This window comes from Hippichthys cyanospilos, chromosome 3, assembly GCF_059441005.1.
Source record: "Hippichthys cyanospilos isolate Australia breed blue-spotted pipefish chromosome 3, RoL_Hcya_1.0, whole genome shotgun sequence".
Lineage (NCBI taxonomy): Eukaryota > Metazoa > Chordata > Actinopteri > Syngnathiformes > Syngnathidae > Hippichthys > Hippichthys cyanospilos.
Window position 1 is genome coordinate 28,488,211 of NC_142371.1, and position 21,067 is coordinate 28,509,277.

Here is a 21,067-nt window from a genome sequence, read left to right on the forward strand (position 1 = left end):
GCTAAAGTCAAATGACAGTGAAACTTGTCATTTTATCAAACTTAGAAAACTGGTGAGTTGTGATTGGTTGGCATCTTCAGCAACTGAGATATCATTTTCAGTGGACAGTAAGTGGCAAAATGGCCCTTTTGGGTGGATTACATTTTTTTTAAATCATTTAAAGACCAGTTGGGGTCACATAGGCTATACGATCAAGAATATTCTGGATTTGACTTTCCCTTTAAATACAAGTCTATAAATTCCCCTCAACAAACACAATTTACTGGATTGTTGGACTTAAATAACTTTTTTTTGTGTGAACTGGATGTATTAATGAAATGAGTTGTCAATCAGCATAAACTTCCTCAAAACGGCCAATAATTAATGTTTAATTATATGAAATATCCTGCGTATGACTATGTAATGATGAAAAGGAGGATTAAAAGTTGGCAATAGTTATTACAAACACAAATGACCATTCTATCACTTCATTTAGTTTATTTCTGCTTTAAAGACATGAAAAGGTAGGTGAAGTCTTTTTGGAATAAAAACAGTCTTACATAAATAAATGTTCACCCCTCAGTGTCAGGAAAAGGCACCTCCCCAGTGGCATGTTTGATGTAATGCAAATGCAGCTGACTTATATGATCAAAGCCCTGACCGCATTCATAGCATTCAAATTCCCAATACTTCAGATGCTCACTGTCTTGGTTTTGTTCCAGATCCTCACCTCTGTCAAGATCTTGTGTGGTTTGTGCTTCTTTTAGAACTTCCTCACTAGCAGGAAAGGTGGATGATTTTGCGGGCTTGTGCACAACTTCTCCGGAATTGGAAAAGTTGGACTGAGCAAACTCATTATTCTTAAACAGCTCAGTAGTTTTCTCCAAATGTCCAGATTTTTGCAGGCTTCCCTCTTTTTCTACACACGGTCGGGGTTCTTGCTCCTCTTGTTCACTTGCAGTAAGCAGGCTTCCGTCTTCTATCGCGCCTTCGTCCCCCGACCCGAAAGCGGCCTTTTTTTGACTTGCGGCGACGTCGTTGAGCGGCGATGAAGGGTGGATGCTGCTGAGGTGTTCCCTGAGCAGAAGTGGCGTGAAGAAGCGCTTGGAACAAATGTAGCACTTGTACTTCCCCATGTGGTGTTTTTGAAGGTGTCTGCTCAGGTAATCCTCTTTCATGAAACCCCGGGTGCAACTAAGACACCAAAAAGGCCTTACTTTATGGGACTTAGTATGAGTGTACCATGCACTGACGGTATCAAAGGTCTTGTTGCACTGAACGCACTTGTGCATTTCATGCTGCGCGTGAGTCAGCAAGTGGCCACGAAGAAGAGTTTCCCTGGAGAAAACCGTTCCGCATATGGGACAGTCGTACGCACGGACACTATTGTCGATCTGAGTTTTAGCTGAAGCGGCATTTTTCTTATGCCCCTCTTGGTGCTTTTCAAAAGGTACAAGATATAAATAAGTTTTCCCACACGTTAGACACTTATATGGCGATTTTGTGGAGTCTCCATGTGTCGCGTCGGGGCAATCTGAGCTCGTTTGAAGATCTTTCTCGGATTTAGGAGTCCCATCCGCATCAACGTGCTGGTCATCCTTCTTCCCCTCCCCTGGAGTATCCTTGTCATCCAAAGTCGTCGGTCCACGATCCCGCGTAACTTTGCTCTGCTTGGCTAGAAATAGGGGGAAATGCATCGTTAAAGCATGTATTTGACAAGCATTTTGGAAAGAGTTTTCAGGCAAGGTGAGAAAAGAAGGTCATTACGCACATTTACATGCAGCAGAAATCTCTTTGCTAACTGATGTTGGATTAGTTGGCAACGTTTCAATTATTTTTGAAGAGTATGGGAGGGATATGGAGCACACAATAAAAAAGTTGGGCAGCTTGCTACATCTTTAAAAACCCTAAACCACTAAGGAGTGAACGCTAGCGAGTGTCTGCAAAGGTAATGGATTTTTTTTTTTTATCTCCTTAAGGTTCATTTAAGGTCTTCAGAGGTCACCAAAATGTTGCCAGACATCCATCTGTACTGCTCCTTGCAACAACAGCAACGTCTGGCGACCTCTGGCTACATTTTTGGCAGTCTCTGCTGATTATTTGGCAACCTTGAATGAACCCTGAGGAGATCAAAGCAGCTGATACCTTTGCGGACACTTGCCAGCTTTCGTCCCTCAGTGGGATGGGGGCTTAAGCACCGATACACACAACCAGTCCATTACAGTTGTGCAGTTAATCTTGTCTTTAATTGTTATTTTCATCCGTCTTGTGTCAATATAATCCATCTAAATGATTGCCACTCATTTCTTCATCAAGATAAATCACCGACAAAACACATCATAAAAGATGTCAACCAAACAATGATTCCAACAATGAGGTCGGTGCAAACTAAAGCCATGAGTTTACCCAAACAGAACTAAAAAAACAAAACATATTTGGTCCCATTTTTGGTCAACACTAAATTTTGATGCATTTCAAATCAAACTTGGGACACGTAAAACTATAAAGCAAATTACTTGAGTATGCAAAAAAAAAAAGAAAAAATGTCAATATGGCCCTCAGTGTTGACTTTTTTTTTATATCACACAGCATGCGAATTGGTGTGAAGTCATTACACAAGCCACTAATTCAGACTATAATAGATCCCTTTATTGTACAGGTAGCTTCAAAAACAACATGTAAACATATAGGTAAAGGCATTAGTAACCCTTGAGGGAAAATAGCTTCATTCATATTAGTCCACAGATGTTTCCATCAAATAAAGTAATAAGAACCATCCCGAAACAATACAAGGACTACATTTTCATTTTATCAATAAATAGCTTTGCCACAAAAAAGAAAGAGACAACGGAAAAGTGTACGGCTTAGTAGTCAAGTCATGCAAAACATGATGTGCATATACTCTATGTACATAGTGACCGAATCGACGCTCTGTCAAGCCTTTTTTTGTGCACACACTTGGTTTGTTTAGTCAATATGACATCTCAGACAATGTTTCCATACTTTAAATGACAGCAGAAAAATATATTAGTACAGATTTCCTGATTTTATATAGAAGGGCTTGAGACACACATCACATATTACATATCTATATTTTGATACAACTCCTAGCTCCAATTTATGAATTTAGAATAGTCGATTTTCTTGCCTTAAACAAAAACGTCGATTGTGTGGAAGATGTTATATTTCTTACTCCAAGTTACGCAAGGTGGCATTAATAACATTTATGCAATATTAAACCGGTGTGAAGGAAAGCATAAATAGCAGAGAATTGATAGGAAGGGATCGTTTATGATCAAAGACAAAGTCTCTTTAAACGTCACATGTAAACATTTTAATACATGCCTTGTGCATGTTTGGTATAGTGCTGGCGCAAATCACTTTCCTGACTAAATGTAGCTCCACAATCAAGACAAGTAAATACATCTGCATGTCCTTCCGAAAGAGCAGCAGGACAATCGCTTTGCCTTCTGCGATCATCAAGAGCTGCCTGGTCATGCTTGGAAAGGACTTCTAAGTCCTCCACAGACGCAGGAAGCGAAGAACAATTGCACACCGCACTTTCACAACGCAGACATCTGTGGTTTTGTAGCGTGGCTATGTCACCATGCGGGCTACAACTGAGCGACTGATTCACCTGCTTCAGCGGACAAGGGGGACAGGACTTCCCTGCGGGTCTGACAGCCTTTGTGCTCAAAGCAGCACTGAGTCGAAGGCGAACTTCATTGGGTAGCCGAAATCGGACCTGATCGTGCCAGGTGAGGTGTTGCTTTAGCTGCCTCTTTGTTGAAAAGGCATTGCAGCACAGGGCGCAGCAAAAAGGCCGGCTTTTTGCCTTGGTTTTGTGAGTTTCTAATTGTTCTTCAGTCGGGAAGGCTTTGCCGCACTTTCCGCATTTGTAGAGACATTTGAGGACGGGCTCCGAGAGGCGGCAGATAAGAGGTGAGACCTCCCCTAAGGGCTCAGGAGCTTGGACCACCATGTTAGACTCTGGACATAATTTATGGTCAGGAATTGTGGCAGCAACGTGACATTGAAGTCCACCCTCAGGAGATGCATCACATTTGCTTATTTCTGTTGAAGCATTTTCACTCTTTATTTCACAGCTCGTGTCTACACTTAAGATTTCATCGTCCGACACTCGCTTCGATTTTTCTTCTGTGTGCTCAGGGTGGGCTTGCCACGTGTGGGCACGAAGACCCCTGGCTTTGGAAAATCTCGCCGAGCAGAGGGGACACTGGTAATTTTCTGTCATCGGTATTTTCAGGATGGATTCGCACCCGTCGTTTGTCATCCGGTTCATCGCTTTGAGCGTTGGGTGACCTGTTTGAGGAGCTCCAGCTTCTAAAGTCTGATCGCCCTCCGTAAATAAGTCTAAAGTTTCACTCTTGGGGCTCACGTCGGCTTGAGGCTGCAGCACGGACATTTGGCAGTCCTGCCGACAGCTTTCGGGAAATTGTTCTCTAAGAGAAGAAAGTTTATCGTTTGTGTGCCAACGTTTATGGGAGCCCAGGGCAGAGTTTGACAAAAATCGCTTCCCGCATTCGGAGCAGGAAAACGGATAATCTTTCCTTAACTCCTCCTCGCTAGTCACGAAGGACAAGGTTGCTTTTGCTACTTTTTTGTAACCCTTGGAGTGAATTCTTTTATGCAAATTCAAAGCCCCAACAACTGAGAAGCTTTTATCACACTTGTTACACTTGTATTGTAAATCACTATTTTCTAAGCCACTTACAGCATTTGGACTTTGCACGTGCACGTCCTCAGTTTCATTCTTTAAGTTACGCAGGAATTTTCCTGCGCTTCCTTGCGAGTTCAAATCAGACAAGTTGACGGATTCATTCTTATTAACATATTCTTTTTGGCTACACAGTTTTCTGTGTGCCCGCAAGGAGGCCTTGTTGCTAAATTGTTTGAGACATGCGGCACACTGGAGGTCCTCCTGCTTAACGCAAGACCCCGACGGCGAAGGCGAACGGCCCCTGTCATTTTGATGATACTTCATATGAAACTGAAGCGCTTTGGCTCGGGAAAACAGCTTCCCACAGTTGGGGCAGCTATATGTATTTTTTTGCAGCTGCTCGACCTGATGCTGAAAAGACTTACTGGGAGGTGGGAGGAGCTCACTATGCACAACCTGGTGTCTGAGAAGACTGGAAAAAAGACGAAATGATCTGTTGCAGACTTCACACTTGTGATTTCCGTTCTCATGTGTACGCATGTGTAACGTCATAATTCCCCTGTGTCTGAACTTTCTACCACACACGGGGCACGCGACCTTCAAGCCGGAGCGAGAACGGCCACGATGCAATGGCTGCGTAACACCGGTTCTAAGTCTCACATCAACACATTGACTTGGATTCTGCTTGTGATGCGAGTAAGCGCCTAAGGACCAAAAACCTTTCCCGCACTGCTCGCAGTGGTAAATCTTGGGGCCTAGAAGCGTTTTCTTTGGATTGTACACTTTTGCGGCACCGGACACGCCCTCTCTTTTATGTGTGGTACGACTGCGCATGTCATTTACCAATTTAGACACCTCACAATCTCGGCACAGTTGCTGTTTATCATACTGATTGGAAAGATGTGTCAGATTTGTACCGCATATGTCACATGTAACAATTTTCCGCCCTAATATATTGGCCTGGTTAGTTTCATTCTCAAATTCTGGAGTATGACCTGCAGCAAAGGTACGGGCTTCATTGTCACATGTGTAAACTTCCACTGACTGACCTTGAGTCTGACGTCTCCTCTCGCGAATGTTGTGCCACACTAAGTGAGCCCGCAGCGATGCCTCGCTACCAAAGCACCGGTAACAATCTGGACAAGCGAACGGTTCTTTGGTTTCTGTGTTTTCAGCTGCTGCCGTTGCTGGGAGGCTCTGTTCCTTAGGAGGGCCAAAGTCAACCTGAACAATTTTCAAGTCAAGCTCTGGTTTTGAAACCAGATTCATGACTGAAACATTGTCTTGGCCCTCCCGCTCAGATACGGATCCTGTATTGAGGTCAGGGTTCAAGTCTTGGACGGCCTCGTCCTCTGACTCACTCGCACTTATCACCAAGACATTAAAGTCCCCAGGTTCATAACTTTCCATCCCTTCTTCTTCGGGCTCATTATCATCAAGGTGCTCTTCAGATTCAACGTAAAGAGGAACATTCTCTGGCGGGATGTTACGTCCCAAACTGTGAGTCGCTTTCTGTTGTTCTTCTTCTATAGTCTCTAGAGGCGACTGTACCTGGACACATTTTTCAGCCTCTGTAAACGCACCGGTGTGTTGAAGTTGATGAGACTGGAGCGCTGACAGTCTGGAGAACCTGAGGCCACAGTCTGTACATTCAAATGCCTTCTTCTGCAGCTGATAAACTTGATAGAGGAATGACTTTGCCGGCGTCTCACTATGCACCATGCGCTGATGTCTATAGTAGAACGTTTGAGTCATGAATACCTTCCCACAGGCCTCACAAGGAAACCGGTGTGGAGAATCTTCCGAGTGGTTTTCATGCCATTTCTCGTGGTTGAACCAGGCAAGATGGCCATGGAAGGTTTTCCTGCATTTCTTACAGGTAAAGAGATGTTTCTTCAGCTTTCCTGCCCTTACTGTTGAAAGTGTATTGCAACTTTGGCTGAATCGCTGGTGTGTCTTCAAATTCATTAAACCAGCGAAGGATTTCCCACAGGAACATTTGAAAAGCTTCTCCGAATTAGCATTAGTCGTCTTTTTAATGTTTGCTGCTGACTCAACGGCATCAGTCTTGTGTCTTGATTTCCTGTTTTGGCGTTTGAATAACTTTTCTTCGTGGCCACGTCTGTGAGCGTCAAGGGCAGATGCACGGGAATAATTCCGCCCACAAGTCTCACACTGAAAAGACTTTTTTTTGAGCTGGTCCAAGTCCTCAAAAATAGATTTGGAAGCCTGTATGTGCGTACGCTGGTGATTGAGATAATGTCCTAAAATGGAATAACTTTTCCCACATTCAGTGCATTGAAAGATGCTTTTATTTGTGGGTCCCGAATCCTTCTGGGCATCAGAACCTTGAGCATGGTGGGTTTCCATGTGGGATCGGAATTCGTTCAGATCATCGAATGACAATGTGCATAACTGACAGCCGTTTGTACTTTCCCCATCTTCGTCAGCTATATCGGAATCATCCATTGGCTCTAAATACATTGTGCACTTTCCATCAGGGTGCTGCTGGCGATGATCCAAGTAAGCTGCCTCCTCACCAAACGCTTCTCCACAATCTTGGCAGCTGTACATCCCAAGCTCTGTAAAAAGAGATGGAAGAAAAGAACACTTTATATTAAGAGTGTGCATAGATCCATACAAGACACATGAATGGTTAACAACGCAACCATCAACCAATGAAGAATGGATTGCAACTCCTGGGCGGGCAGTGGATTACAACTTCTGCACTCATCGCTCGAAAACAGGGAAGCAGAGTTTACACTCGAAATTTCAATTAATTACAAGACAGCTGTGTTTTATAATGACTATATTGCTTCTGTCCCGCGTTTTCGCAAGTGCAGGAGGCAGTCCAACAGCTTGGAGAAGATTGACTGGCTAGACCAGAGGTGTTAACCATACGGCCCGGCGAGCTGGATCCAGCCCTCGAGCGGGTTTTATCCGGCTCGCAAGGTTGTGTTCTGCTCACAATATGTATTTTATGAACAAACGGAAAAATAATGAAAGAAATGTTACATTCATTTCATGAAATTAAAGGAAAAAATGCTATATTGGGATACAGAGGAAGTCTAGAAAATGGATGGATGGAAACAATTTCAATAAATGTTTTATTAATAGAAATGTTGTGGAAATGTGGAATTATAATTATGTAATTATTCTGGACAGAACGGTGGAAGTCTGGTTAGCACATTTGCCTCACAGTACGGAGATCGCGGGTTTGATTCCTAACTCCGGTCTTTTTGTGTGGAGTTAGCACGTTCTCCCTCTGCCCATGTAGGTTTTCTCCAGGTATAGCAATTTCCTCTCATATTATAGAAACATGCATGCCAGGTATATTGGACACTCAAAATTGCCTTTAGATGTTATTGTATAGTAGTTAGTCTTTATGTGGCCTGCAACTGGCTGGCAAACAGTGCAGGCTGTGCCTAGCCTACTGCACGAAGACATCTGGAATACGTTCCAGCATAACTGCGATCCTTGATATTAAGTGGTTATAATGAATGAATGAATGAATGGATGGATGGATGGATGGATGGATGGATGGATGGATGGATGGATGGGAACAAAATGGAAGTTAATTTATTTATTTCAACAATACATTTACAGTTAACCCCTGTTATTCATGAGCAAATTAAGAAAAACATGCTAAATTGCAAAGGACCAAAACAGAAGTTATTTTAATTTATTCACCTTTAATTTTTTTATTTATTTCAACAATACATTTACAGTTAACCCCTGTTATTCATGAGCAATTTAAGAAAAACATGCTATATTGCAAAGAGCAAAACAGAAGTTATTTTAATTTATTCACCTTTATTTTTTTAATCTATTTCAAGCAACATATTCGGAGTTGACCCCCCACTACTTGACGGGGATTGGCTGCCGTGCATAGCAAAAATGGAAGTGTAATTGACACTACTAGTTCATAAAAAATATACCCTGATTTTACCAGTCTGGTTCACTTGGGAATAGATTTTGCTACATATGGACCCTGAGCTAAAATTTGGACACCCTTGCTTTAATATGTTCTGCTGTACAGTTTGTGTAGTGTTGTGTTATCGATGTTCAAGCACTTTAACTGTTAAACTGTACATTTACAAGATTAGCTGGCTGTGTCCAATGTTTTGGCATTGAATAAATACATAATTATGTTTTCCTTCTAATGCATGTCTTCCCAGACACGTCATGATGTTTAATTGACTAAATTTATGACACTATAGTAGATTTCTTGAATCATGCTAGTATTGTTATCAAAGTAGCAAATTATTTACCCTTCTATGCTGTATTATCAAAATATATAAAAACAGAGTTACTACTAATATCTAGTAGCAGAACTAGTAAACAGAAATTTGTTTTGACTGGGATTTGGTCTTTCATGCACAATCAGACAGACTTTGATGAAACATGTTTACAATATAAAAAAATATTGAAAATTTACATTTTGGATGAATATGATTGACATGACAAAACTAAAATTGAAAACACCATTATTACATTTTAAAGTAGGCTTATTTAACACAACCACATCGCTGCAATGCTGCAAATGACATTACCATCTATTTTATTGTTTCATTATCACACAGAAACTGTCTTAGAATTAATCTTAGATATAACATTAGCAAGAGGAAACTAAAGTAACCATTACAGACTGCTCATTGAAGTGATTGTGACTTGAGCTTGTCCCAGAACTATTATGCCAACTATGATGTCATTTTCAGTCCACAGAAAGTCAAAATTACCTCCCCTCAATGGACAAACACGAGTTAATTTTGTTGTTTAATTCACACATCACAAATGACTCAAATGCGGTGTTTAGACTGGCAGGGAAACGTACAACATTCTTGGAAAAGTAGTAGTGGATTTTCCTTGAAAATGTAATGTTAAAAAAAAAAGATTAATCAATTATACAACAACAAAAAAAGAGAAAAACAATCTATTATCCAAGTCATTCTTACTTGCAGCCGTTTTCTGTTTTTGTGAAAATGGCAATTAGGGTTAGGAGTCTTTCAAAAACAGGATAAATACAGGCAAAGTTAACTGTTTGAAGCTCGAATTCTAATTCCCCCCACCACACACACACAAACGCGCGCACACACACAAACTCCCCCGCAATTGACTTTGCAGTAAGACGCATTGGACGTCACTTTCTTAATATTTTTACAAGAAAATGTTACTCCAAGAAGCATCGTCGGTGACATAATGACAATCTTACGACAATACCTGCCAAGTTGAATTTGTATAAAATAATCGGCGTGTATTCACATAGGCTTACCCTAATTATGTTCGCACACCGCAATACATTTCAAAATGAACAGAGAGTTTTGACCGATAATTACGTTTCTACCTTGACTTGAGGCTGGACGCTCGCTGCCCGCGGTCTCCTCGTCCGGCGGCGGCGCATCACTGTTTGTCGATGTGAGATCCATGGTAGTGGACGGTGACTGAGAGTCATCCATAACGGCGGACTGAGAGTCATCCATAACGGCGGACTGAGAGTCATCCATAACGGCGGACTGTTCCTCCGCCTGAAGGTCTTTCACCACAACGGCCGGAACGTGGTCCATCCTCGCCGCGGCGGTTTCGTTAGCGTTAGCTTACTTTGACGACTCTCCTTAGCCGAAAGGCGAGAGCAGAAATCCTTATGCAGCGGTATAGGCACCGGATAGAGTGGATGAAAAGATTTCGCGTGTTTCTAATAGTCATTGCATAAACACACTCAGAATGTCAGGGACGAGGTAACCTAGCATGGTTTTTAAAAAATGCATTAAAGTCAAGGCTAATTGACTTATGCAGTAGATTGAGGTTCGATTCTTCTCCGGAAGTTAATTCTTCTTCGTCGATTTTGTTGACCGCAAAGACGTTCGGGATTGTTTGACCTCCGCTTTCAATAGCAAGGAATTTATTGTTTCAAAACTAAAAAAAAATACTTTTAAAAGCGATCGGAAATTTCCAGTTGATTAACAGTATACGAAAATGTTAAGACTTGCATTATTGATGCTGTCTGGCATGAAATGCTGTTAAATCTTTGCAAACGGATTTTATGTGTAAAACCATTTGCAAGGATTAGATTTGAACTCATTAAACCCCACGAAAGTCGCTTTGGATTGGTAACCGCCTAGCCCTGGTACCCACCCAGCCCACAAATTTGAAATAATTGGTACTATATACTATCACACAATAAATACTATATAGTATAGTATATAGTATATATTATCACACATTAAACAGAGATCAATGCTAGTGTGCAATTAAGACGGACGGTTCAGATTAAACCATTATGACCTCACCAGAAGTCACTTCTGAGAAAGAGGATAGAAGGGCATGTGTTTTTCTATTTAATCATGATTTTGTAAACAAAGGTCAGCATATATTTGGTATTTTATTTTTGTTACATTTAACAGCAAGGAGGAATATTTCCCCTTGCACAGAAGACTTAAGAGAAAATTGTGTTTGCATTGACAGCTTCATCGGCTGGTATACGAAGACTCGTTGGCACCAATGAATCACCAAAATAATTGAAAAGTTCTGATTATGATCGACATTTATACTGTACATCTAAAGTCTTTATCTGATGAGAACTTTATCTGTAAAATGAAAGTAGCTTCATACAAGTACAGTGGATATAAAGTCTACACACCCCTGGATTTTGATATCTCTAAAATGACACTGAGACCAATCATCCCAAAATGTTTGATAATTAATGTGGCCTGTAAAGCTGTACAACCAAACAGATTTTGTGAGGGGAACAAACAAATGAGTGTTTCATTGACAAGCCACATCAAAACTCATGTTATATGGTCAACGTATTCCTGCAACCATTTAAAGTGCCTTGGATAAACCTCAAATACATTTGAGATGTTCTAGTAGCCATTTTTTAACATTTTTGTGGTCATACCTTACAGCACAAAGATCTTTCACACAAATTGTGAGATCCCATTGAACATACTGTACCTCAAAAATAGTTGAACGCAAGAGAAGCGGTAGAGAGGGTTATCTTACAAAGAAAAACATTCAAGCCCAGTTACATTTTGCAAAAACATTGCTGAAATTCCAAAACACATGTGGTACAACATACTGTATTACAAGCCAATAAAACTGAGGGTTGAATGTTTTGTCATACTTCGAAAGAGCGTTCGCTACAAACACAACACTGTTCATTTCATTGGGCTAAAATAAGAAGCATAGTGACAGGTGTGCACTCATCCAAATTTACCATTGAACTTAATTGTGAATTGTAATTTCTGAAGAGAGCCACATTCCCGGCAATAGAAAGGTGTGCACAGTTTTGCATCCACAGTATTTTTTTTTTTTTTTTTTTACCTATTCTTTGGATAATTTTTTTTGCAGTTCAGGTTTACACATCATATTAATGTTACAAATACTTTTAATACTTGTCTTATCTTGTTTACACTATTAGTCAAGTTTGGAAACATCCAACATCTAAATCAGTGTTTGTTAAATCCCATATCATAAATTAATACTTAAGTTATTTGGAAGAAATATTGATAGAATTATTTTGTTAGCAAAAAAAAAGTTAATGATTTTTTTAAGAAACAAAAACAGGTTTGCACCCTTTAGGATTTTTGCAGCTTTATGATGTGGATGTGGCTTCATGACTTGAACTCATTTTTTACCACTTGATGAGTTTGAGACCATGTGAATTTGAAGGTGTTGCAAAATTTTGACTAGTGTTGTACATCTCAAAAACCTGATATTTGAACGGGGGTGTGTAGACTTTTTGTATCCGCAGCACGCCAGTATTTCGATAAACACTATTTAGTGCATATGGAGGACATTGCAGTGCACTCATCAAGGAGTGAGGTCACTGTTTCCCTCTACTTTGCTAACAACCTAGTCTACAATACTGGCGTAGCAGACATGCAGACGGTACTCAAAGGCACACAGTATACTGTACATGAAATAAACCTTTCAAATGATTTCAGACCAGAACAAAAAAATTAAAATGGTTTAAAAACCAGATGTTATTGGCAGTAAATGAAATATCAGTTGGTCCGCACACTGGAGAGGTCGTTCAACCCAAATATTAAAAGCATTTTAAGAGTGAAACAACTACCGTTTCTAACCACAACAACAGTATCCAGTCTTATTTAGAGTGAAATAGTACAGTTTAAAAAGTGTGTAGCCTAACTCAATGTTTTTTGTTTTTTTTTTGGCTTCTAATGCTCCTCCATGTCAGCTGGTCAAAATGCACAAATGAGCGTCAGAGAAATGAAGGTGAAACAGAATAGAAAAAGTAACAAATTTCTAAGTCAAGCTTTGCTGCTACTGTTACAGAGTCAAGCTTCTCCTTGTGCATGTTGCAAGTAATGCAACTGAAGATCCAGCTCCCGGGGGAAAGAGCAGCCGCATATCATGCACTGCAAATGCCGTTCCGGGGCAAAAGGCAACCGGGGTCCCAGTTTTTGAGCTTCAGTCTGCGTGGCGAGCTGAGGTAGGACCGGGGTTTGTGGCATGGGAGGCCTCTCGGTCAGGACAGCCTGCGGGGTGAAGAAAATATTCGGGAGCGGCGGTCTTGAAAGCGGACCAACTGAGACGGTCTGAAGAGAGTGAGTACCCGGCAACGCTAGGGTCGGGAGCGTGGTGAGCGCCGGGGAGAAAAATGGAGGAGGCTGATTTAGGATGATCTGATTGGCTGTGACGACCGGTTGCTGCTGCAAGTCCTGTACTCTCCCCGGTTTGAGCTGCCCGGTGAGAAGCAGCTGAGGACCCACGGGATTATTTTGGAAGCCCCAGAGTGCCGTGCCAATGGTTTGAGCAAAGGGGTTGATAGGGATGGGAAGTTTCTGCGTTGCAGTCTGATTCTGTACATTGGTCCAACCTGCCGCAACCTTCTTCTGTAGCTGGAAGTCTCGATTGTTGACAAGTTTCGGAGAGGAGCCCATTTTGTTTGAAGCCCCAAGCGGCGCTTGGATGCCCCACAAAGTGCTCCCATGGGCGACAGCTGTGGACACTGAAACGGGGACGCTTTGGTCTATCTGAGTTGAGGATTGTGCACCTGCTCCACCTGATGTCCTCTGCTCAGGTTGGTTCACAGTCAACGTTATTGCTTGAGGATCCCACACTTTACTGTCCGCACTCACAGGAAGCATCAACGTCTCCTGTTTTGGCACAGGGGCACCCGGCCACCTTGGCGACTGGAGCTCTTGACCCGCCTTGTTTGAAGAACTCAGCAGAGGAGGTTGGACACTCCATAAAGCCGCGCCATCCACGAAGGAAGTCCCGCGAGATTCGTGACGCAAAGAAGCAGATGTCGCAGGGTGCGCTTGTTTGTCCATCCCGCCAACTCCAGAGGGACCCGCTTTTGGAAGGGATATGACAACGGAAGGTGCGCTTTCTTGATTTTGCGGGCCTGGCTCTGATGGAAGTGACGAGGGGGCTGGCATGACCCCGTCCCCATCCAACTCCCAGTGAACGGCTGGAGGGTGTAGTTCAGAAAGAAAAGCTTCTTTCTGCATTTTCAATTGCAACTCCTCTTGAGATGCCAGCATGGAGGAGTGCTGTATGCCCCCTGAATTGCGATAAAAAGGAGCGCCCCCTAATGACCTGCCCCCTCTCCTCCCCCTGCCCCCTCTGCCTCTGGTCCTCCCACCCGCAGGGACAGAGGTAAGTGGACTGAAAGCCTGCCGTTTGCGATTGTGGATCTTCTGGTGTACTAACAAGCTGCTCAACCAGGAAAAGGTTTTGCCGCACTCGCCGCAGTGATGGGGCCGCTCTCCCGTATGTGTGTTCAGGTGGTCGCGGAGCAGATACGCCAAGCCAAAGCTCTTATCGCAGAGGTTACACTTGTGCGGCTTATCGCCGTTATGCGAAAGCATGTGGTGCCGCAGTTGCGTCTCGTCGCTGTAGCCTTTGCGGCAGCTGGTGCAGCGGAAGGGTTTTTCCTGATGCAGCTTCTGGTGGGTTCTCATGTTCTGCAGGAAGGCAAAATCCTTGCCGCAGTCGGGACATTTGTGAGGCTTCTGGCCCGAGTGGATGATGACATGTTGCTGTAAGTAGCTGCTGAAGCGAAAGCCTTTGCCGCACACGTTGCACTGGTAAGGCTTGTCCTTGGAATGTATGCGCATGTGCAGCTCTAACACTGAGCGATGGCGAAACGTTTTTGCACACTCAGAGCACTTGTATGGCTTAATACCCAAGTCGTCGTTTTTCACTTTTACCTGCTGATTTTCACTGGTTACAGGGCTCAACTCTTGTTGAGGGGAAATGGACACTTTGGCCCAATCTGTTGCTATATTCTGATGGGTTTTGAATATGTGCAATCTTAAACTGAACTCTTTCCGGTAAGTACACGGACAGTGAGGACAGATATGCCCCTTGTCCCAATTCTTTTTTATCTCGGGGGGTGGCTGGAATCCTTTGTCCTGGGACTCAAACTCCACCTCATGAAAATGCATGTGGGCTCTCAGGTTGGCTGGCGAGCTGCAGGTCTGGGGACAGAGGGGACAGTTAAAAGTGCGTTTTGGTTCGTGACTCGGCTGTGCATTCTCCTTTCGTTGCACAGTCTCCAGTGCAGGGGCAGGTGCAGGGGTCTGCTTGGTGGGTTGCTCTGTAGAAGGAAGAGTGTTGGTTTGGTGCAGTCTATGTTGGCGACAGTGTGCTCTCATATTTTGAGCAAAGGCAAATTTCTTACCACAATCGGGGCAGCGAAAGGGCTTCTCACCGGTGTGTAAAAACTGATGCTGGTGGAGGAGACTACTGTACTTGAAGGACTTACCACATACGGTACACAGGTAAGAGCGGAGTTGAACAGTGTGCTTGCGCCGATGGTCTTCCATGACGGAATTGTATCGAAAAGCCATGCCGCACTCGGGACATTCGTAGGGTTTAAGGATCGGATGAGATCGCTGGTGGTAGCGTAATTTGATGTAGTCCCGGAAGCTTCGACCGCACTCCTCGCATGTCCAGTTGCTCTCCTGCGAGTGAGTCATCATGTGCGTGGAGACAGCGCACCTAAAATTGAACTCTTTGCGGCACAGCGAACAGTGATAATTCTTGTCTTCTGCATCGTTGCACTCGTGGCCCCGCAGTTTCTGCGCCGTAGGGAAGAACTTCTCACAAGTGGCACACTGAAATGCATCTTCCAGCTCAGAAGTTGGCTCCTCCTTCTGCTCCTTATGCACATGTCTGTGTTTGATTAAGCTGCTGCGGTCCTTAAAGGAGAGCCCGCATTCTTTACAGGTGAGGGGAGCGAGTTCATCCTTGTGTGCATGACTGTGGCGGTGAAGGTAGAACATCTCACGGCGGGTGAAGGATAGTCCACACTCCTTGCACACCATGCGACTCTTTCTTGGCTTGGATGATCTTTTTTCTCTTCCATCATGGTCTTCGATCACATATGCAACTGAGTCTAAATCTTTCACTGGATCCTCAGATCTCAGTTCTTCGCCCAAGCTTGGTTGGTCAACCTCATGAATTTCCTCTGCACCAGGAAGAGCTTGAGTTTCTGACACTTTCTCAGCAGTCTCTGAAACTGGAAAATGAAAGGAGAGCCACTGATCTATAAACTTAGTCAACCAACAAAACTACATAGCCTGACATAAAACGATAGAAAATGAGTCGTGTATGACAAAGTATACGCGCTAGCTTAATTGTACACTACAATGTACACCGGGCAAGGTGTGAACGCTGAAGTAAATAGGAAGGCTAACGCTAGTAATAAACACAGTATAACAACACCGTTAGCATCGACTTACTATTTTCTTCCGTGTGGGAGTGACCCACTTCGCCATCATCCTCGGGGCAGTCAGAGGGCCGCTGTTCATCTCCTGGTGACTCGGCCATTTTTGGCCCCGATGAATTACATGTTTGGTCGCCTCCAGCCCCCGACTCAATAACCTCAGAATGGCCGGGCAAAGAAGCACCGTTGTTACCACTGTGCTCGCTACTATGACGCTCCCGCGGTTGTTTCAAAGCATTTTCATCCGTCTGATCGGAGGCGTCTTCAAGTTCCGCCGAGTCCGTCTTAGCCCCTGATGACTGGACTTCCTCCGCCAGGGACTTGTGCCGTTGCGGAGACTCCGGTGGGGATATGGCGGCCATATTCCCCCCATGCACCCCTGGCATGGGCTCGAGCAGCAGACTCACCAAATTCAGCGAACAGACGAGGAAATGACGTCATGCCCGAAATTTCAAACTAAAAGAAAATATTGGCCGACCGTCCAATTACTGTATTTTACTTTGCAATTCGTCTCTTTCGGTTTGCGGGTGAGTTGGACAGAGCTAAGCTGACTGGGCAAGTGGAGGCACGCCCTGCTGAGCAGATTCACACCTAGAACATCGTTGATCAAACAATTACAAACTTGACCCTCACGCTGCCTCAAAATAATTTCCACTCACGATTGTTTATTCTGGTTTATGTGGCTCATTGGTAAAGCTGATGTCTTCCAATGTTTTCTCCGGGAGAATTTGGAGTGCGAGGTGGTGTATATAATTAAATTATTTGCAGCAAAGTGTCTTTTTCACACATGCATACATCATATGAGAAGCAGCATGCGCACACAAAAAAATGTTGCTTTGAAATTGATTTAGTGTGCAGCAATTTGACTTTTTTTTTTTTTACCAGTGGAACAAAATTTAATTGCTTTGCAAAATGTAATTAATTTACTTAAAAGCTCTAGAACCCATGCTTTCTGCACTCAGTCGTCAATTAACCTATGTTGTTAAAATGTGTGAAAAAGCAAGCCCACTCAGAAAAAACCTAGAGACAAAATGTAAAATTCCAGCAGTGCTTCAAAACCCAAACCTAAGGCTTGGTGACACTCTCCATTAATGTTCCTTATGACACCAACCAGGTCTACATTTATTTGCACTTCATTATCGGTCATATGTACAAAATAGTTTGGGTAAAATGAAAAAGATGATAGCAATATGCAGTTCTCGATAATCTAAGAACTCAAGATGGAACCGTGGCTCCAACTAAGGGGCTGTTTGAATGCAGAATGAGCTGTAGCTGATTTAGCTTGTGTTGCTGTACTTTGTGTTGTGGTAGTGAACCTTTCTTGTTCATTGGTCACTGAAAAACTCCTTCATTCAATGTTGTGTAAGTTTTTGTCATCTTTATTTGAGATATTTTGTTTTGTTGGGGTAGCTTGATTGCACTCTGTGCAACAAGTGTACCAAGTGATGAAAATGTACTTCTCTTGATAACACAACTAAGCCCCTACAAAATCAAAATGGTGGTACTATTTTAATGTTTGCGTTGCCCTGCTTGTCAGAGGGGGCTTTCATGTACCCTGTTGTGCTCAGAGTTAAAAACTCCAGGCTTCTCCTTCAGAAAAAGAGCAGTGCAGTAGGGAGGTGGGCAGCTTTAACAGTGCGAGGTCGAAGAGACTTTGATGAAAAGATCAAATCCTGGACCAAGTTTGTCTTCTATGCTTCCATGATGAGTAAGGACCCAACATCTCTTTGGTGCTCTGGATTGTCATCATCCTTACCCACTAGATTGTTCTTGGATCCGTCCTCCTCCTTCCAAACCTGCACACCTGATCAAATACATTTTTTATTAGTACAATTATCAAAATCTAAGGCATTGATCTCCAACAATAGAATCAAAACAATTAGCAGGTATACCCCACACTATAATTACACTTATCCGGCTGTCAGAAATCCTAGTCATAATAGACTATTTGTTCTTGTGTTTATTTTGAATTCTTTTGAGGCGCCGAAATCTACGCCATCCCTGTCTTTCAGCCAATTTGAACACATTATCAACAGGCACAGGCCCCCGAGCCGATTTGAGCGATTGAATGCATCAGGTGCTGTACATAAACCAACACTTTGCCCGAATCTTGCACTAGGTAGCCTACTTGGGGGTTTTCAATGTGTCATTTTGAACTTATTGCAATAAGCACTATTTGTTTCAAACCTTTTCAGTTTCTGGGTGTGGTTGGACGCTTTTCTCATGGTACTCCGACTCCACGTCACGAAATTGCATGTGATCTCTCAGATTGGCTGGCCAGCTGCTTTTCTGGAGACAGTTGCAAGAGTTAAGAGTGAGTTTTGTTTCATCATTCTGATGTGTATTCTCTTTCCTTGGCAGCACTTGTATGAGTGCAGAAGGTCTGCTATGGTAGTCTGCTTAGTAGAGGAATGAGGGTTAACTTATAGCAGTCTAAGTTTGGGCCAGTATGCCTTTACTTTTTTGAACAAAGAAACAATTCTTACCACAATCGGGACAGCGGAATGGCCTTTCACTGGCGTCTAAGTTCTGACGCTGTTGAAAGAGACTCCTGTACGTGAAGGTCTTACCGCAAATGGGACACAGGAAAGAGCGTAATCGCTCGCCGTGCTTGCTCCGGTGGGCTTCCATGACAGACGTGTGTGTAAAAGTCATTCCGCACTCAGGACATTTGTAGGGTTTGAGGACAGGGTGACATCGCTGGTGGCAGCGCATTGTCCTGTAGCTTGAAAAGCTTTGACCGCATTCCTTGCACGTCCAGTTGTCCTCTACCGAGTGGTTTAGCATGTGCTTGGCGACAGCACACCTTACTAAGAACTCTTTGCGGCACAGTGTACAATGATAGGGTTTCTCATCTGTATCGTCACATTCGTGACGCCTCAGTTTGGGCGCCGTAGGGAAAAACTTCTCACAAGCCGCACACTGAAAACGAGTTTCCTCCTCGTTCTTTGGCTCCTCTTTATGCAGGTTTTTGTGTTTGTTGAGGCTGTGGTGGTCTTTAAAGGAAAGGCCGCATTCTAAACAGATGAGGGGAACAAGTTCATCCTTGTGTGCATGATAGTGGCGGTGGAGGGAGAACATCTCACGATGAGGGAAGGATGTTCCACACTCCTTGCACACCAAACGAAACTTCTTATCCTTCTCTGTTGAATCAATGTCCCGCACTTTGTCAGTCTCACCGTGATCTGTAATCTCATACTCTATCGAGTACTCGTCTTCTGCTGCTGCATCCTCGGAACGTTTTTTCGGCGCGCTTGATCCATCAATCTTCCCATGATTTCCCTCCGCATCGGAAACCGCTTGCTTTTGTGGGAGCACTCTCCCAGTAGTCTCTAAAGCTGAAGATTGAAATGAGTGGACCATTTTATTCTAATCATAATTTACTTGTGAGAATATTATACAACATTGAACTTTAATATAACCTAAAGAACATATATATATATATATATATATATATATATATATATATATATATATTGCTTTGTTCTCTTGAACCATATTTATACACTGCATTCTGTAACTGATTAAATGAGTTTTAAGTTTGATCTTTGTGTGATTTTGTTGATATTCGGCCTTGAAACTGTTAAAAACACATTTCATCTCATGCATGTTTTAAACATATAGTTATTAAGTTGTGCCTCAACAACTACATCCTGTTATTTAAACGTTTTAGCCATCCTTCCAGAATAGTCATTCTGAAATGGCGCAATGGTATGTATGTATGGCGACAGGGAACAAGCTTTGCTTTTGCCCTGTGAAGTGCTATTGCACATCCAAGACACCAAGTGGTGCAGTGGCGTCCTCATTGGCCAAGTCTGGCAAAAGGTCTTACAATTTTTAAATTGCTGTCAATATTTTTTTTTTCCAAATCACAATAATGATAAATGTAATTAGCAAAAGATAATCATCAAAATGCTTTAAATCTTTTTCTTAGGGTTAAAACGTCAAGCCATTGATGCACCTGTGCTAATGCTCCAGATCAATTTATGTTTGTTATTGGTTTAATATTTTGTTGTTGTTATTCACCACGGTGTGTGTGTGTGGTAGCGTTACAACACCATGAATATAAGATGTATTTTTCATGTTTCTTCCGTGTTTTCACTGAAGTCTGTTATTAGCCAATTCGCCTAACATTGCATATTTTTTGAGCAAAAAAGACATAACTTTGCTTACTTGAATTGTGAATTATTTATCGAGAAAGTGATAATTACGTGTTGTTTATTAGGATCGTTGGTAGTCCTAACAAGGTATGTACACATAATACCCCAACACCAGACATGAGGCAAAGTTTGGGTTAGCTTGAAGACTCGAGCTATTTTACCGTTAAGCTAAAATACAATATTACAAATTACGTACCATTTTCTTCCGAATCTTCCTCGTATTCGGACTCGGAAAAGTCAAAGGTCCGCCGTCTCTCGCTTTCAGGTGATTCGGCCATTTTTAGCTCCGAAAGATTACATGGGTTGTTATCGTCGTCAGTGCATGTTCGCCGAGTGGTTTAAATAGGATTTTCTTACATCTGGTCCGAGGCGCTTCTATTATCAATTTTGCAGCCTGGAAAGGGGTTTCCTCACTCGGGACTTATTCGGTCAGGAAGTTGCGGTGCCTCGGAGCCTGTGGTAAGGGTTTGGGAGCCGTCATTTCCTCACAGCGGAAATGACGTTTTGGTGCGTGCCGAGATTTCAAACTAAAGGTATTTAAAATCATTG

General features: G+C 42.8%; 3 protein-coding genes across 5 annotated transcripts; all 3 read right to left on the bottom strand.

Annotated features, from left to right (window-relative positions):
• Positions 1–451: 451 nt before the first annotated feature.
• Positions 452–10,468, bottom strand: LOC148426693 (uncharacterized). 2 transcript variants are annotated; one of them, XM_088411924.1, is made up of 3 exons: positions 10,005–10,468; positions 5,710–7,242; positions 452–1,654 (listed from the first exon to the last, which is right to left on the bottom strand). In XM_088411924.1, exons 1-3 carry the CDS (start codon positions 10,222–10,224, stop codon positions 552–554), a joined length of 2,856 nt encoding a protein of 951 aa, XP_088268050.1. In that variant the 5' UTR covers positions 10,225–10,468; the 3' UTR covers positions 452–551. The 2 variants fall into 2 exon arrangements, with proteins under 2 accessions (XP_088268050.1, XP_088268049.1); XM_088411923.1 differs by lacking the exon at positions 452–1,654 and having other exon boundaries at positions 2,607–7,242.
• Positions 10,469–11,020: 552 nt separating this feature from the next.
• On the bottom strand, positions 11,021–16,745 carry LOC148426694 (uncharacterized). 2 transcript variants are annotated; one of them, XM_088412142.1, is made up of 3 exons: positions 16,375–16,745; positions 15,312–16,151; positions 11,021–15,227 (listed from the first exon to the last, which is right to left on the bottom strand). In XM_088412142.1, the coding sequence occupies exons 1-3, from the start codon at positions 16,742–16,744 to the stop codon at positions 12,958–12,960; spliced, it is 3,480 nt and encodes a 1,159-aa protein (XP_088268268.1). In that variant the 5' UTR covers position 16,745; the 3' UTR covers positions 11,021–12,957. The 2 variants fall into 2 exon arrangements, with proteins under 2 accessions (XP_088268268.1, XP_088268267.1); XM_088412141.1 differs by having other exon boundaries at positions 11,021–16,151.
• Positions 16,746–17,716: 971 nt separating this feature from the next.
• LOC148426695 (uncharacterized) lies at positions 17,717–20,997 on the bottom strand. The gene is made up of 4 exons (XM_088410926.1): positions 20,715–20,997; positions 18,845–19,696; positions 18,546–18,647; positions 17,717–18,162 (listed from the first exon to the last, which is right to left on the bottom strand). The coding sequence occupies exons 1-3, from the start codon at positions 20,794–20,796 to the stop codon at positions 18,601–18,603; spliced, it is 981 nt and encodes a 326-aa protein (XP_088267052.1). The 5' UTR covers positions 20,797–20,997; the 3' UTR covers positions 17,717–18,162; positions 18,546–18,600.
• Positions 20,998–21,067: the final 70 nt, after the last annotated feature.